This window comes from Numida meleagris, chromosome 6 (assembly GCF_002078875.1).
Source record: "Numida meleagris isolate 19003 breed g44 Domestic line chromosome 6, NumMel1.0, whole genome shotgun sequence".
NCBI classification, from domain to species: domain Eukaryota; kingdom Metazoa; phylum Chordata; class Aves; order Galliformes; family Numididae; genus Numida; species Numida meleagris.
Window position 1 is genome coordinate 56,033,183 of NC_034414.1, and position 18,471 is coordinate 56,051,653.

At 43.5% G+C, this 18,471-nt stretch overlaps 1 protein-coding gene across 2 annotated transcripts in view; it reads left to right on the forward strand.

The window, feature by feature from the left end:
- Positions 1–17,170, forward strand: part of DHRS7 (dehydrogenase/reductase 7) — a 19,687-nt gene extending 2,517 nt beyond the window's left edge. Inside the window, exons 2-7 of one of the 2 annotated variants that reach the window (XM_021401019.1) lie at positions 3,219–3,371; positions 8,850–8,956; positions 9,747–9,986; positions 14,482–14,604; positions 16,044–16,259; positions 16,957–17,170. In XM_021401019.1, the coding sequence (XP_021256694.1) occupies positions 3,219–3,371; positions 8,850–8,956; positions 9,747–9,986; positions 14,482–14,604; positions 16,044–16,259; positions 16,957–16,992 (875 nt within the window). In that variant the 3' untranslated portion in view covers positions 16,993–17,170. Of the gene's footprint in view, positions 1–3,218; positions 3,372–8,849; positions 8,957–9,746; positions 9,987–11,782; positions 13,473–14,481; positions 14,605–16,043; positions 16,260–16,956 lie in introns of those variants that run through there. The other variant, XM_021401020.1, reaches the window with a different exon arrangement.

Genomic DNA, 18,471 nt, shown 5'->3' on the forward strand with positions numbered 1-18,471 from the left:
GAGAAATGTGAGAGATCTCCACAAATACAAACTGTTTTGCAGAGCATTTGTTGTGAGGGTCTACATGTGATGCACATGGAGATCTAGGGGCTCTGAGGTAGACGTTGTATTGATAGAATCACAGAATCCCCAAGGTTGGAAAAGACCTCCAAGGTCATCCAGTCCAACCATCCACCTACCACCAATGTTTCCCCAATAAACTGTGTCCCTTAGTACCACATCTACATGTTTCTTGAATGCCATCCAGGGATGGTGACTGCCTGTTCCAGCGCCTGACCAGTATTATTTGACAGTAGCCTTCACTCTCATTGGGAACTTTGAAACGTTTTAATTAGTCTTGAAAAATTCCCACATTAAGAACAATGTATTCATTTTCTGATGGACCTATTTCAACTTGTTGAGAAGAATCAGTCAGAATTTTGTAAATGTAAGCTTCTTGGCTTTGCTTTACTTTGTCATTAGCTGAAACGTGCAGCTGAGATGGTAGCATTTAAGTGGCATTTTGCTGATAGCTCTGCCGGGCACATATGGGATAGTGGCACCACAGTGCTGGTCATATCCCCTCAGTGGGGGAAACAGAAGGGACAAATACTAGCAAAGATGTTTCTTTATCCTGTGAACTGTAATTACAAAGAACTACCTTCATGTTGGTAGGACTGGTTTCACTCCAGTGATTCACTTCTATAGGGAAGCATCTGGATTTCGTCATTGACAGATGCTGGATTATTTCCCATGATGTAAATATTTGTGTGATCAAGGAGACAAGCATTTCTGGGTACTGGATGACTTTCTTTGTGTTGTGTCCCATTAGCAGCAGTCACTCTGAATGCTGTGTTTTTCACAATCACCATAGTGTTATCAAGCTAAGTTGGATCCTTCCATGTATGAATGTGTACATACGTGAAAACCTACTCCTTATACTTTAAGAGTAATAGCACGATTCTTTATGGGCATGGGGAGGATGTTCTGCTTAAGACTTCTCCACCCCAGATGTTTTCATGAATGAAATGAAGTGGTAATTTCACGTGATAGGAGCTTTAAAATGATGGAAAACCTCCCAAATAAAGCTGACTGACAGCAGCACGTCTTGCAATACTTGAGGTACTACTTTGTTCAACCACTTGTTCATTATGCCTTGTAACACAGTAGTTAATGGTTAGTAAAAGCATGATCTCCTTTTATTTTTCAATTTGGCACAGTTAATTTTTAAGCCTATTTGCAGTATCAACAGGACATTTATTCTAGAAGCGGCTAGATTTTGATACAGCATATGAGCTAGATCTGAAATTATGTTAATTCCCAGTAACTCAGTGCTTGGTAGCTATCAGCACTGAGAAATCAGTGGAAATCTCTCCTTATCTCAGTTAATTATTCTGTCCACAGAGCAAGATCCTGAATAACTTCAGTGAAGCTGCCCAGGACATGTTGAAAACAGGGGAACTGTGTGATAGGAGGAAGTGGATTTGTTTTCGGTAGCAAGAGGAGATGAGTGTGGTAAACAGGGATGGAAGCGTGTCCACGTGCTCCTCACATCATACTTGTTTCCGCAGATTTTCTGCCAACAAAAAAAAAAAAATTAATCTGCAGTGAACCCCCATGTTTCTTGTGGTTAATTTAAGGAATTGGGAATATATTGAAATGGAACTGTAGGAAGAGTGTGTAAATAAGCGTTAGTGGCAGCAGCCTTCTGATGCAATTATTAATAAAGTTATTCCTACAACTTCAGTGACATTTCTTTCCATCTCCCATGCTCATAACCTTAGAATACATCTTTCCTTTGGAAAAATGATTTTTTTTTTTTTTAAACAAAAGGAAAGACTTTGGCTAAAATACAGGCAGCTTAAAAAAAAAAAAAGAGAAAAATAATGTCCATTGCCAGTCCTGCAAACCCAAGCTGAGCTCTGATAGTCTTGAACGCTCTCTGCTCTTCCAGTCAGATGGGAAGATGATTTTGGTGCTCATCTCTTCATGGGATTTTTGTCATGAAGACTCTGAAAGTAGAAATTTGAAGCAGTTCAGTGCAGAGAGAAGCAGGAACTGATCCTGAAGCAGGAAGTAAAAGTTGTCACAGTCATTGGCTTTAGTGAAAAAAGAAGTATTTTTGCTAAACTGAGTGAGTGGTTAAGGTTCAGTGAGCTGAAAAATGCTGTTCTGGCTGTTTTGAGAATCGAATAGGGTTTAAATCCCAGGAAATGAATTTGGCTCTACTATTTGAATTAAAATGTGAAATCCTTCTTGGTTGGCTAGAAATGGTTTGAATATTCTGTATGTATCTGGTAAATAGAAGGGAGAGCTCTTCTCAGCAGCTCTCTGTGTACTCGAGTCAGATTTTCACTAAGATTGATATTGAAAAACAGATGCAAGTTTTAGTCAATATCTGCTGAAAGTGTTCTGCTATTAGTGCTTAAACCGTGTTCTAGAATTAAATGGTTGATTTTGGTCTATCTATTTTATTTGATGATTTTGGATATATCCCTGGGATGCTAAACCTTTCCACAAATTGCAGGTATATCTTGGAGTGGGGATGAGGGAATGACTGCACTCAGGGGGGAACAGGCTATAAGAGGAGTAACAGTAAGGTGCTACTTTTACGAGAGGTTTTAAAAACATACCTGGACAGGAACTGTGAGCACACAGGAAATTAATATGTGAGCTTACACCTTGGGAATTCAGTGTACTGTACTCTGACCAATGCAAGAATGAATCTGCATCAGATGCAAAACGAAGTGGATGAACACCATTCTGTTTGTTTTGATAAGCCTTCTATGATCAGAGAACTTGCTTCTTTAAGCAATTCCTTAGGAACATTTTTGAGGTAGGACATTTATTAGGAAAGGTTTGCTCAGTCTTTTGTTTGGATTTGCAATATAGTAATGGTTTTCTGTCATTTCCAAGAATTCCCTTTTTGCCTCTGAACCTCATTTTGATGACGTCTGTGGAAATCCTATGCAACAGAAATGCAATCAGGTGTCTTCCATCAGGTAGATAATCCATGTTTGTTCAGATTAGCCTTGGAACAAAGTTCAAGTGGCAGGAGAACAGCACTGAACAATTTCACAACTATATGTGACCAAAAAATAAAGAAGGGGAGATTTTGTAACAGCCAATAAAGTTGAGCTCAGTTCTTACAAACAGTATCAGATTGTATCTCTGCAGTGATTTATATGTTTATTCTAGTATTAGCAATGTGTGAACTTCTGTCTTGATTCTTTTGACAGAAAATGAGCTGCGTGGCAAGGTTGTCTGGGTGACAGGAGCTTCAAGTGGAATTGGAGAAGAATTGGCTTACCAGCTATCAAAGATAGGAGCTTTGCTTGCTATCTCAGCAAGAAGAGAGGATGAGCTGGAAAGAGTGAAAAAGAAATGTCTTCGTAAGTATAAGTTCTTGCTTCGTGTGGCCAGTTCCACTCTTACTGTGGTGGAGTTGCTGCAGAAATAGTAACCCACAAAGCATGAGAATAAATTTTGTGATGAAAGGAAACTTTATGCATAACTCATGCATGTGGTATGAGTCCCTTCAAGAGCTGGAGTTACCTCACAATCTCATTATTAATTCCGTGTTATAAGTTTCATCAGCACAAACAGAGGGAAGTCAGAAGGTGCCAAATCTGAACTATATGGTGGATGTGGTAGGACAGTCCAAGCAAGACTGGCAGTATGTTTCACAGTCTTCAAACTGGGATGTGGCCTAGCATTACTGTGTTGCAAGAGAAAGGTTGTCTTCTCTGGCCTAACTCTGGAAGTTTGAGCCTTCAGGTTAGTCAGTGTCACGGTGTACTGGTTGAGGTTGATGGTTTGTCTGAGTTTCTGGAAATCCAGAAGGATCACCCTTTCCTATCTCTGTGGACTGCTGTTTTGACTCTGGCTTGTAGTGGTGATACCACATCTCATCACCATAGAACCATAGAATTGCTCAGGTTGGAAAAGACCTTCAAGTTCATCAAGTCCAGCCGCAACCTAAACCAGTAATGTTGTGATCCAGGGAACTGGCACCTTCAGCCTCATATTGGTTCTGTAGGTCCCGACAAACTTGCATACAGTATTCTTTCTGCGTGAGCATTTGTGGGACTCACTTGGCACAAATTCTGCAATATTCCAGCATTGCCACCATCATTTCCAACACACTGGAGCTGATAGTCTGCTCCATACACAGTTTCCTGATTGTAAGCTGCTGATCCATGTGGATGAGCTGATGAAGATGCTTTTCGTTTCATGATATAACAGCTGTGCATGGCTGTCTGAAGCATGGCTTGTCTTTCATGTTGCTGTCACCGCTGCTGAAATGTGCCACTCACTGTCTCCCTGTGTTGACTTTCACTGTTCGGTCTCCATAAATGTTTGGCGAGCGTCGATGAGTGTCCGTAGGTGCAGTTTTTTTTTCTGAATGGAGGAATTCACTTCCACACCTGTGCTTCATACATTCTTCCATGTCAGATGCCGTTTTGTCAGACTGCCCCTCTGATGCCATCTGTTGCGTGACAATGAAATTTAAGAGAGTGATGGGAATATTGTGTTATCCTCTACTGCCATACAACCTACATTCACCTCTGACGCTGTGGGCAAACATAATAAAATAGGAGATCATTACTTTTGGAGCAGCCCTCTTATTAGAAAAAAAACAGCATGGCTGCATACTACTGAGAAGTCTTCTCCCTTTGGATTTATGCATACTACACTCAGATTGACAGTCATCAAGAACTCTCCATTTGGAAAATGAATGAAGGGAAATGTTCAGAAAAAATTCTTCTGAGCAACTGCGGAGAAGAGGATCTCTTGTATATTCTGAGGAAAAAAATGTAAAGTATTTCTTCTTTGAAAATCTGACAGCGATCTTTCAGATGTGCACTACTCCTTATTTGCATTTTCCTATGCCTCTAAAAAGCTGTCACTTAAATAGGTATCTTCAAAATGAAGCAAGGGGCATCAGAGTAGCTAAGTGGTAATTATGGCAAAAATTCAAATGCTGTGTGGTAGGGTTGGTAGGAATACATGAAACTCCTCGGTAATAAGCCCTCTTGCCCTCTTACTTTCTCTCTAAACTCAACCTTCCATCCCTTTCCTTAACTATCATGTATGTTAGCTCCCCTAGCCATCTTGGTGGCCCTGTGCTGCAGTTTCTCAGTATTTGTCTCTTAACAAGAAGGTCCAGAATTGAACACAGTACTCCAGATGCAAGCTCAAGATGCTGTTGCTATCGCAGCCCAGTAGCATTTATTTCTGACTTATGTTCAGCTTGCAGTTGGCTTTTCATCAGGATCTCAAGTCTTGTTTGGGGATATGATACCCGACCATTTGGATGTCAGTTTGCAGTGCTGCATAACACTATTCAGTCCCAGTTGCAAAATTTTCATTTGACTTTGTTGAGCTTAATGAGGTTTGTCAGACCATTATTACAGCTTGTTAAGGCTCACTGAGAGGCAGTCCTACCCTCCAGCATAACAACTGCTCCTTTAAACTTGATATTATCTCAAAATTTGCTGAAAACCCTTGTTTCATTCCATCATCTGGGTTATTAATGAAGAAGATATTGAAAGATACTGTACATGGAGAGATATCTCTTAGAACTGGTCACCAGTTTGAGTGGTTTGTTGCTCCAGCCTGGTGTTCACTTACACTGTAATGAATTCATCTAGACCCCTCCTGTTTCTCTAATGTTGCTACAAGGATGCTATAGGAAACAACACAGAAAGCTTAGTCAAGATATAAAACGTCTTCTACTCTCCCCTTGTCCATAGAGCCAGCTATGTCATCACAAAGGCAGTTAAGTTGTCAGGCAGTCTGTGTCCGTGGTATATGTATGTTGGCAATTAGCAGTCTCCTTCTTGACTTTCATATGTTTGGAAATTGTTTTAGGAGGAATTGCCACGTAATTTTCCCAAGGACTGAGATTAGGTTCTGTGACGTTTGCTTTTCTCCAGTCACTGGAGACCTTCTCTGAAGATCAGTGCCACTGTGGTGATATTGGTCGGTTCTTGTAGCTTTTGGATGCACGTAATCTGCTGATATCTCCAGTTTGTTTCTAGTTTGGTCTTCCTCTGATGCTGGTAGTATTTCTTTCCCCCAGAGGCTAACCTCAGGAGTATGGGAGACCGGAGAGATCTTGCCAGTAAAATTCGGGCAAAAAAGACAACGTGAGTCCTTCATGTTTTCGTGTGCCCTTCATCACTTCATTGCCATCTCTATACCGAGTGGTGGTCTCACTGTCTTTTGGTCTTCCTTTTGTTGCTGCTATACCTGTAGAAGTCCTTTTTGCCTTTTGCTTTTCTCACCGGCTTTGACTGCATCTGAGTTTCAGCCTTGCTGATTCCATCTCTGCATGCTTGGATGGACTTCTCCATGGCCACATCCACTGCTGCACCGTGGGCTCCTCCATGGCTGCAGGTGGAGATCTGCTCCACGCAGTGCCCATGGGCTGCAGGGGGACAGCCTGCTCCACCACGGGCCTCTCCTGGGCTGCAGGGAGCTGCTGCTCCATGCCTGGAGCATCTTCTGCCCTCCTCTGCCCTGACCTTGGTGCCCACAAGGCTCTTTCTCATTTTCTCACTCTTCTCTCCCAGCTGCGAAGCAGTTTTTCGTTATCCTAAATCTGCTCCCCCAGAGGCAGAGCCAGCATTGCTCATAGCTCAGCCCTGGCCAGCACGTTGATTCTGGAGCCAGCTGGAGCTGGCTCTGATCTGACAGCTTCCAGTTAGCTAACTTCTGGGTTCTGCTCCCAGAGGTGAGCCCTGCAGCCCCCTTGCTACCAAAATACCGTGTAAACCACGTGCACAGAACAGCCTGTGCCTGCTTCCACCTCCTGTGTATTTTCTTTTTGCAGTTGAGTTCAGGAGTGTTCTGTAAGGTTTAAGTAGCGTGAAATGGGTTAAGATTGAGTTGCAGTGCATAACATCAACTTGAATTTGGCTGAATTATATGGCATAATTGGATCTAATAGGCTTTAACGTGCCTGCAGTAGGTGCTATGCATAGCAGTAACTTAACTAGATAATTGACATATTAATGTCAGAACAAAGCACATTTATCTTGTTCAAAATTCAGACGCCATCCTATGATATGTTTATGCATTCTACACTGCTTAAATGCTGAAGGTAAGAGAGAGAAGGAAAGTTGTGTAAAGGTTACAGGTAATACCTGTTGTCATCCACATGCCAGCTCCACGCTTCATTGCATCTCTGCGGGAGGAAAACAATTTGTGTAAGTGAAATGATTTTTGTAACTGGTCTTTGTGTTTTCCTGAACCACTCTCTACAACAAGTTGAATGTCACCAGTAATACTGAAATTTGTTTTCTCTCAAAAGCCCTTAAAGGGAGGAGCGTGGGCCCAAAACCCCATCCAGCCTGGCCATGAGCACTGCTGGGGTTGGGGCCCCTCTGGGCAGGCTGTTGCAGTGCTTCACCACCTTCATCATGAAGAATTTCATCCCAATGTTTAATCTGCATCTGCATTCTTCTAGCTTAAAGCCGTTACCCCTTGTTGTATTGCTACACCACCTGATGAAAAGTTGCTCCCCAGCTTTCCTGCAGCCCCTTTAGGTACTGGAAGGCTGCAGTGAAGTCTCCCCGATGCCTTCTATTCTCCAGGCCGAAGAACCTCAGCTCTCTCACCCTCTCTGTAGGAGAGGTGCTCCAGCCCTTTGACCAGCTCTGTGGTGTGTCTCAGTAGGATTTGCTTGCACAAATCTGCCTGTGGGAGTGTGAGGTGGAGGTGTAGTTTAACCTGCCAGGATTTTATTGCTGTCTATAATGAAAGAAATAGAGGGGAAAAATGCATGGAGAGGAGAGGAGAAGTCATGAGGGGGACTGTACACTGAAATATGATAGCTTTAAACCAGACTAATACGTATATTATATCCAGTTGCCTAAATACTAGTGACCTTTGAACAGAGGCAAGCTATGGATTTCAGTAACCTCATCTGTGCATCACAGTAGAGACAAAGTTCAACCTGACCTATATATGCAAGCAGTAATGAAAAACTCTGTGCTCTGTGTTTAAAGAGCACAGCTAGTTAAAGGGGAGCAGGTGTATGTAGTTGTGGCTAGGAATCAATTTAGAAACAATAATAGCGCTATTAAATCAGTATAAATAAAGTAATTTTTAAAAATATCTGGTTTAAAAAATGGAAGGTTAACACTGAAGCTTTTATTTTTGTGAGTCAAATGCCCCCAAGCCCCAGGGTGGCAAATGGCAGTTCTAGAAATACTTTCAATGGAAAAGGTCAGTTGTTCTGAAGAGGCAGTGGTGGAAACGCTCAGCATAATGACTTGAACTTGACGACAGCTGACTTTTACTCCAGGAGATGGATGCACTGAAAACTCTCAGTTAAACAGAAAACTTCTTCTAGAATTTCCCAAGTCAGAAGGTACTCGCAAGGATCATTCTCCTTCTTCCCTTTACAGTAAACCAGCTTCTCTAAATGTTGCCTCAAAGCTCACGTATACAGGTTGTGGCTTTGGCCTCGACTGTACTGTTACAGGGAGTAAACGTGGTTGAACAGTTTACCTACAAGGAAGATGTCAAGGCTGCCAATAAAAATCCCATGATGTGTTGCTTCCAATGATTGCAGTTTATTTGGAGAATTGCACTATGTCATGATACACAAACCTATTTAATAAAGTCAGGCTTTTTACAAGCAAAAACATAATGATGAGAAAACAACTTGGTAGGAACAGATTAAAAATGGATTCTATACGGAGATCAAAATGAAGACAAAGAAAGCATTCTATTTCCATCTTAATGTAATGATTTCTTGGAGTCTTTTTGGTGAAAATGAGTGTGTTTAAAAACGCACTTCTCTCAATTCTTGTATTAGCGACCTTACTGGTTCCCATTTACTTTATGGTTGTTTTTAGAGATCAGCAACTTGAGTGATAAAGATATCCTTGTTCTGCGTCTTGACTTGACTGACAGAAGATCTCATGAAGCTGCCACCAACGATGTTCTTAAGCATTTCGGCAAGGTGAGGAGTGTTTCTGGGGCTGAATTTCTCTTCGTCTCCTATCCCTGCACGTATGTCTATTTCACTTCATTTACTGATGATTACATTCACATCTTGCTTGAGTTTCATTATTGAACATGACAGGTAATACCTAAATTCCCATCCCTTCTGTTGCTTTTTTCTGGGTTGGAGCAGCTTTGCAGAGGTACAGCAAATAACAAATAATCACTGGTCATTACCAAGAATTAAAATCTAACTTGCTTTGTGTCCCTGTATTTCCTGACCAAACGGAGCAAGCCTAATCAGTACATTCTAGGCTTAAAATTGTGTGTGAAAGTCAGAACTTTTATTTTGTAGTTTTTGTAATGCATGTAATTTGGGTTCAGAGCTATATGGGACAAAACTGGACATCAAGCACAAGTGCTTGCCTTGTTTGGTGCGGTCTTTTGAAATGTGAGTCGAGTTCAGACAATGGCATTCAGATCTAACATTATATGCAGTGGGCAAAGCTTCAAGCTACACCTTAGTTCACTGGTACTTTGGTGTCACAGTGAAGTGTTTGGTACCAGATTTGTTTCTTCTGTCCTCTAATCTAGTTGGTTTCCAGCTGCCATTGCTCCTATACTAGGAGTTGGCATCAAACACTACTCCTGTTTTGTTGTCTCTGCTCAAAAGTAGCCAGTCTTCAATTCAAAGGGGTAGTGTACTGGGGAGGCAGGAGGGAAGAGAGCAGTCAGTTAGCAATTGCCTGAGGAAGGACAAATATTAAAGAAAATGTGTGGTGCTTATTTATCACTTTATCTTTCCTGAGATTGATGTTTTAGTCAACAATGGAGGACGTTCCCAGCGCTCTCTGTTCGTGGATACAAACCTGGATGTCTTCAGTGCCATAATGGAACTTAACTACCTCGGCACGATCTCTTTGACAAAACATGTCCTGAATCACATGATCCAAAGGAGAAGGGGAAAGATCGTGACTGTGAGCAGCGTGATGGGGATCATGGGCGCTCCTCTTGCCTCAGGGTACTGTGCTAGCAAACATGCTCTGCAGGTAAGTCACATTCTGACCTTCATAAAGTCTTGTGTGAAAGACCAGCAGGTGGACTCTTTCTCTAGTTTCTAATTGTATAGCCTTTAAAATACTCATGAATTGAACATCAAGCCCTTCTTGAGCTAACAGCACTGGTAGTTTGTTGTTAGAGAATCTGCTTTGTTTTGAGCAAAAAAAAAAAAAAAAACCATGCAGAAGCACTCCACACAGAAACGTACAGCAGTTCTTCTGAACTGCAGTGCAGCTGTGGATGATGTGGGAGAAGGGTTTGCCGTGTTGCTCCTCCACTCCTTCTGACCCATCGCACGCACCATGTGCAAAAGGTGACGAGCTGAGCAAAGTCCTTGTGCACGTATCATGGAGTGTGCTGCAAGAACGGGGGCTTTGTGCTTGAAGACTCACCTCAGTTCAGTCAGGGAGGGAAAACTATGGAAAGACCATAGGAAATCTTGAGGACAGTCAAGTGAAAAGAGAGATGGGTAAAGCAGACTAACATGAGAAAGGGCAATTCCTGATCTTGGAAAGATCTGAAAGAATCTTGCTGTAAAGAACTGGCAGCTCATAGTGTCTTAGGAAGGAGGTCCTACTGCCTTCTGCGTAACACTGAATTTTCAGATTTGCTTGGAAAGATTTCTGAAAGCCATTTCACACAAGCAGAAAAGCAAAGAAGAGCTGAGAAAAATGTCTGCAGGGAAAAGAGGCTGCCTCTATCGTTGCGGAATAGTTTGTTTAACTAGCAAATTTATTTAGACATATTTGTCTTTCACCACTGTTTGACTTCCTGCTAATGTACGCTTTGATCTCAGTAAGCCAAAGTTCAGCTGTACTCGGAGATGATTTTAATAACAAAAAGCTGGCACGCTCCCGCTCCCTGCTGGGTTTAAGCACATGAACAGAGTGCAGAATTGCACTTAGCCTATTGGATCAATATCTTTGTGACAATTTGAGCCCCAGCAGCAAACATGTAACAAGCGGCTGGCACTGCAAAGCAATGAGGCATCTGTAAGAATGAGGATGTAGAAGACAGCAACAGGTCTCTGCGTATAGAAAACTTTCAGTTATGACAGGGAGAGAGCTGCTACTCTTAATTTTGATGCCAGCAATGAAATTGCCCATTAGAGGCCAGCCTTTGACTTAGGTCTGGTAGATTTAAATTAGAAGAGCACAGTGTGCAGAAGCATGGACTCCATTCACTTGTGCTCCTTTATTTGAAAACGTTATTTCACTTGAATGATCTCTTGGCTGTGGCGCTGTTGGAATAAGCGTGGCTAGTGAGTTGCAGGGGAATTCACACGTTGCTTTAAAAATTCTCAGAACATTGAATTTCGTGTGGAGATTGAGAATGTGGAAGAAGATTAAAAGGAAATAGTTTACTAAATTGTCTGGATTAGTTAAAAACAAGCTAACTGAACTGCTTACATCTTTGCTAGTTCTACCTCTGCTCAATAGCCAGGCCAGGCCCCAAACCTCCTTTCTTGTTTCTTTGCAGTAATCCTGCAAATACTAAGTGCAAGTGATTTGCAGTGTAGATTTTGAAATCAAACTCAGCCTGAGAGTCTCTTACCAGTCTAGAGCAATGGGTAGATGTGGGCATGAACCCCCCAGAGCTATAAAAGCTCTTTTGAAATATCAAACTTCACCAGTGCATCTCAGATAAAGGAAATTTGTCAGAATGACAGTCCTCTGCAGCTAGCAGAGATACCCATCTCTGATGACCCAGAGGAAACGACTAGAGAGGAGTTGGGGAAAAATAACACCAAGCATAAAGTGATGCTTTTCATGTTGTGTTTTCCCAGCATGTATCCAGCTGGTGTCCTCTTGAACTGCAGACTGCATTTTGTTCACCAGTTACTAAATATATGTCCCTGTCTGACATCTATTATATAGTTAAACAAACACACCTTGATTCATGCCAGTTGGAACTCTTTAGAACGAAGAGGAGTTCAAGAACTGAGGAAATTAGCCTTTTCTGCAGTTTCTCTACTGATGTGATGAAGCTGATGGAGATGATGTGCCATCCATCTGGTTGGAATGTGTGTAATTGGTGGTGTGTGGAGCGGATTGGAAATGGCGATCTAAAAAAGGTGCCATCGTCAGGAACTTGTCTAATGGGCACGTGGGCTGCCCCTTCTTTATTCAGCCTCTGACCCTTAGGGACATTTCTGAAGTGAGTTTCTGTCTTAGTAGAAGTCATTTCAGCATTGCCTTTCACGGCATCTTTGAGGATATGGTTACAAAGCTGAAAAGGCCCAGAGATCGTTTGAGGCAGTTCCTGTTCTACAGACCCTAGTGCAGCCTGCTGTAGGGAACCTGCGTTAGCAGCGAGGTCGGACTCGATAACCTCCAGAGTTCCCTTCTGTGATTCTGTGACCTGGTGCAGCCTCAGCCAGCTCCTTGTGCCAGAGCTGCCTTCTTCAAGAGGATCTGTTGAATTCTCTCTGAGCAAGTGTGCCAGTCGTCGTGTGCTCCGGGTGGGCTGCACCTCTTCTGCAGTGTAAAAACTGCACCAGGAGGGAGGGAAGGGTCACGCAAACCCCTTGAAATGGAGGGGGATAGCAGGGTGGTCACAGTACAAACTGCAGCGTGCTGGTTTCCCTGGCTACGTGGATTTCATGTTTGCAGAGTCTGCAGCCCTTGGATGCAATAAACAGCACTGACATTGACCCCACTACTCAAACAACACTGAAAAAATCCTCAGCAGCCCTATGCTTGGCCGATGTCTAGACAGGATCTCCAAGGATAACTCCAGCTCACTGGACCAATGCTCAGCTTTTGTTACCTTGCAATTTGTTCAATGCAACAAGGCTCCCTTTGTAATGCTTGGAAGGATGCAGCAGTCTGAGGGAGCGTGCCAGAGCCCTCTGCGGGAAGCTGTCTGAAGTTGCCTGCAGAGCTGACCTCTTCTGGATTGTGCCCATTTTTGGTTAGAATTTGTATCCCCGGAGTTCCCCAGTGCCCCAGATCCCATCCCGAATCCCCAGGGAGTGGTAAGAGGGTGAGGGCTGGGGGAGCTCAAGTGCTGCTCATGTCATTCAGTATCGATGGAGGAACCAACGACTGCGTATGGCAGGGAGTATGCTTGCATAGCTTACTGCTTAGGGTGTCTTTGTATGAGAGCCTGGGCTTGTAGTCATTGCTGCAGTAAATAGCATACAAAGCACTCATGTGATCGAGCTGGCTGTCCTCACCAGCTTGACACACTGCCACCTTCTCCCCTTTAAGCTCCAGTGTTCTTTGCGTGTTACTTTCTACTTAGCTTGGCTGGCAGCACAGCTTCTGTGGTGGAACTGCACAACAGGAGGATTAAGGTGCTTTTCTGAGATAAGTGTCCCCTCAGGGAAAGGAGGGGCTGTGGGAGGCACAGGTGTGGGCTACATTGTGAGCCTGGAGCCGTGTTGGTGCCGTGGCTGAAGGTGTGCACAGGGGTGGAGGAGTACTGCAGGGGAGAGCCTGGGTTTTTAATCAGTCATCTGAATTCTTGGCAGATCTGAGAGGCTCCCAGATCTGTCCAGAAGCAGACTCCTGGATGTATAAACATCTTTAATGTCAGAATTAGTCCTCCAGAAGCTGCACATTTTAGATAACTTGCTTTGAAGATCTAACGTGTGGCCTGCAGGTACTGATAAGTTTAAAGGTGCAGTCAGTGTTTTTACTGAACGTAGCTGCAGAGCCTGCGTGCAATCTGGGAGCTGAAATTAGCCACCAGCAGCTGGGAAATCAGAGCCTATGGGCTGTTCTTGGTTGTAAGTGTGCACGGGTGTGCAACTCATTGCCTGGCCTTAGAGGATTGCCCCAGCTGTTGTGTTTGGTGTCACCAGAGGAGAACATCTGATTGGTATTTGTCCTACAGCGCATTTTGGATAAGAGCTCGGGCCAGCCAGCCCTCTTCCGAAGCTGGTGGGACACGTTTATCAGCCTCTTTTAGCCCTCTGTCTCTGTTGTGACCTGAAATGAGGTGTTAGAATAAACACAGGGAGATCAAAGATAAGAGGTGGTATGTGGTCTGCTTAATCCTAGCCCAGTGGTGCTCAGCCAGCAACTGTGGTAGGCAGCACCTTCCTGAAGGGTCACAGTCCCCATGATAGCAGCTGCCTAAACATGAATTGCTACAGAGATTAGGAAAATTTGTATCCTGTTAGCTTAAATAATTACTTGTAGCTTTTGTAATTACGGTTTAGCTTAGCGTATCCCTGAACTGAAATCAATTTTACGTCTACCTGGATGCCCCCATCAAGCTCTGTCAGTGGGACTTGCTGGTAGAACAGGGGCAGCAGAATCTGGCTGTGGTTTTCAGAAATTACTGTTTACTGGGAAGTCAGGGATAGACTGCTGTATAAACGTATGTACAGATTGCAGCTCCAATTTTAAAGTAGCCATTGGATGTCAAAATAGCAGGAATTACTTATAGAAATAGATTTTAAAAGTGTAGCCAGTGAAGCTTTGCTGCATGCAGCAGCATGGTGAAGGAAGGTCACATCACAGTCTTTTCTTCCAGGGTTTTTTTAATTCTCTTCGGACGGAGCTGACGGATTACCCTGAGATAAGTATTATCAACATATGCCCGGGACCTGTACAGTCTAAGATTATACAAAATGTCTTCACAGAGAAACTTGACAAGGTAAGGGCTTGAAATTCTATTACAGAAAATCCAACTTTTGCTACAGGCGAAAGCGATCCTTTTGTGATTTTCTTTTCTTTTGCTTCCCCTAGCAAACACCAACCTCCCTTTTCTTACCAAGAACTGCTTTGGTTAATGCAAAGCCACGTATTGTTACATAATGCTTTGTGGCATCCAGTCCATATCAAATGAAAGTGGAGAGTTGTTATGCCTTCTCTCTTCCAACACACACACAATCCCCACCTTGTACATTTACTGTGCAGCTGCCTTGCTGCAGTTCTGGGGAAGAGGCCTCCATTTCCCAGACACCATGCTGCAGTGCAGAGCAGCGCTGTTTCAATACAGGTAGCTTTTTGTTTCACCGACTCGCAGTGTTCAGCTGACTCTGGTGCAAGTGTTGGCAAAGCCACTGGGGTCAGCTGATGCAAGGCACGCATTCTTTTCCTGTTAGTGGTTGTTCAAGGACAAAAAGCAAAACCTTCCACTTGCTCAGTTGTTTTTAATAAAGGCTGTCTCGCAAAATAGCTGGCAGAAATTGTTGCTATGATATATATATTGGTAATGTCGTAAATTCAATTGATTCAAAGCTCAGGATAACCCACAAGTAAGGGGGGGGGGGGGGGAGTTCTCCCACTGTTAAATCAAGTTCTGAAAGGAATTTTGGCTTGCAAAACTGCATACTTTCATGAAAGAAAAGATGTACTTTTCCAGCAATCTGGAAATCTTGCAAAACAAATTCCTTAGATTTCAGCATGGTGAAGGACCTAGAAGGAAGACTGAATCTAGGCCAGAATGGCTTTTTGCTCCAGGAAACAGAAGAACAGATGGATAGAGCAGCCCATTACTGCTGGAGTGAGATGCTGCAGAGCTGCAGCTTATTTTCACTATGTGATACCTGTGGAGAAGATATCAAACAAGACATCACTGCCACTGAAGAAGCCTATTGCTCTTCTCTTGAGATAACTGCACACAGAGCAGAGCTGGCAGGAAGTTTCAAGCTGATGGGGGAAATGTCCTCATGTACTAATTTGATTACAGATTAACTTGTAATGTGTAATGGGGTAAGCAGCTGGGAACAGGAAAGTTTGCATTTCTCAGAGCCCTCAGCTGCAGAATGGGTAATTTGTCCTGATACATCTCCTTCACTGTAATTCCATGCCAAAACAGAATACATTTTGGAGGCATTTTTAACATTCTTTGAACTATCAATGGAGGCATTAATTAGAAAGGTGCTTTATTTAAGCATGGGTGCTAAAGGAAGGTGGTAAGCGTTCCCACAGAGAAAGCCAGTGGATTAGCAGGGAGAGATGGGTTATTCCTCATCTGCGCAGTGCAGAAATTAAGAGCTTATCTGCTGCACAGAGCCTGGCCCTTTCTCTCCCTCTGTCAGCCACAACCAGAAGTTGAGTTTTAATTCCTTCCCTCTCTCTCTCCTCCAGTCTATAGAGAACAGCGGTGACCAGTCCCACAAGATGCCAACCGAGCGCTGCGTCCGCCTCACGCTGGTGAGCACAGCCAACGACCTGAAGGAGGCCTGGATCAGCGACCACCCCTACCTAGCTGTCTGCTACCTCTGGCAGTACGCGCCCACTTGGGCCTGGTGGCTGATGAACAGAATGGGCAAGAGGAGAATACAGAACTTCAAGAGCGGTGTGGTAAGTTTGTTCCTCTCTCCCCCACTTGTTGCTTTTTTCGCTCTGCTGACAGACTCCTTAGCTGCAGGAACGCTGGGATTGCAATTTTGGATCCGTTTCTTTTCCTCCTCCTCACTTCCCTGGCAGCTGATGCCAGGCTCGGCTCCATAGCTGCGTGCCCGGTAGTCTAGAATTACTGCAGCACCGTCACATGGCAGAGCAGTAAAGTCAGTACCTCTTGTAGTGCCAGGGGTCTTGCCTCTGATCTTCGTCACGCAGGCCACGAGTTCACACTCAGCAACAACGCAGGGCTAGGCTGTAAGTCACCAGCATGAATTATTTAATGCAGTTTGAAATTAAGACTGTTGACAGACTCTGTGTGGGTTCCGTCTAGTTTTTCTATCAGGCATGCGATCGGAGCACCTCCTCGAAGCACGCTGAGCAGTACGGCTCCGTGTCAGGTCTCTTCCCTCTCATTCACCTCCCAGAAGACAGATGCACCACGCAGTGTTTTGTTCTTGCAGCACTACCTGCTAGATGGTGTCTAGGAAGTCAGGAAATGGAACAATATGTGCCAATGTTATACTACGAAGGCAGGAAACCTAAAGTTGCAGCTGCCCACTGTCACAGGCTGTTTCAGGCAAAGTAATGCTGTGGGTGAGGGACACCAATAGAGTAAAAAGGGAGGGGAAATACTGACCATGTATTCTCACTCCAGGATGCCGATGCCTCCTATTCGAGGAAGAAGAAGTAAGGAGAAACGTACAAAATCCTGCTGTACTTGTGCTAAGGCAAGAGAGAAACTTTTCCATATTGCATGGCTGCAAATGAAAACTTTTTTTTAATCTCTTGTACCTTTGTCATCATGTAACTTGACAAATCTATCAAGCTGTATATGCACTTGTCTAAATAAAGTTCAGTTTTTGAACATACCTGGTTTTAAAAATGTTTAAGCTTACAATAACTGAGGCAGAGGCCAAGCACTGTTTTGTTTTTCTGCTGCTATGACACTAGCAAATACTTTGTGAGCAGGCTACGAATTATACACCCACAGGATTCCATTTCCTTCACTTTCACTCCTAATGGACCGTTACCAAAAGAAAAACACAATGAGAAGCCTGTGGTTAAAGGAAGTACAGTCAGTGTTTGAGAATTGTTCCTTTGGGAAAAGGAGATGGGATTTCATCAACATTTGGAAGTACTTCCTTCATCTTCAGGACTCCAAGGATGACTGCAGAACCCACAGACCTCAGGTTTCTGGTTGGTGTGTGAAGTCTGAGAATTGGGCAGCAGGGAAGGAAGGAAGAGTGATGATACGACTGTAACTTCCCGTCACGGGAGGCACGCAGCTTTGCACTGAGCCTGGCACATGCTGGAGTATCATGAAAAGAAGAACAAGGGAAAGAGCTCCTGTAGCAGAACAGCGTGTAGCTACAAGTAGGGGCGTGGCATTAACGAGGAACTTGTTACACCAGGTTGCTTACAGCCAAGACAACAGCACTAGTGTCAGAGCTGAATTAGGGCAGGCATTGCATTGTAGGTGACTCAAGCATGAGACAAAGCTTCCAGCACTGCCAAGACCAGGCACTTTCACACAGAGCAGAAGCAAATCCCAACATCAGTGTTGTTCCTGGTGCTGAACAACAACAATGGTGGAGAACTAAGGGCTTCTTAAAAACTTCTGCCCTCTAATTAACATCCAGTTCAACTGTTAACTAGAAATACCTCTGCAGTGGTAACTTGCCTGCATTTACAAGCTTGGTGACCTTTTTGCTGCTGAAGAAGTCTTCAATAATGTTTGGGCATACCTGAAGCCACACAGTATCCAGGTAAAAAACAATAAAAATCCATCTTATATATAACTGAGCAATAATAAAAGAGTAACCCATTTATAAATTACTGAAAGTTTCCAAGTGTAGCAGAGCATAAGTCAGAAGTGACATTCTTCACATGGCGTTTAATACAGAAGGAACCTACTGTCTAGTACAAAAATGACTGATCAAATGACAAGTGTCTCATCTCATGCAGCTCTGGAAGAACAGAAGGTTCATTTCACTCCATTAAGCTGATTCCTGTTGCCTCATGGTAACAGAAATGAGACAGGCTGTCTCAGGGACTTGATGTTTTTGTATGAGGGCTAAAAAAATCCTGCTTAGATCAGAAGGGGAAAAATCCTCTAATAAGCAGTGAACTTTTGTTAGAAGATTAAAGTTGATCTTGTTCAGTGGTCTTT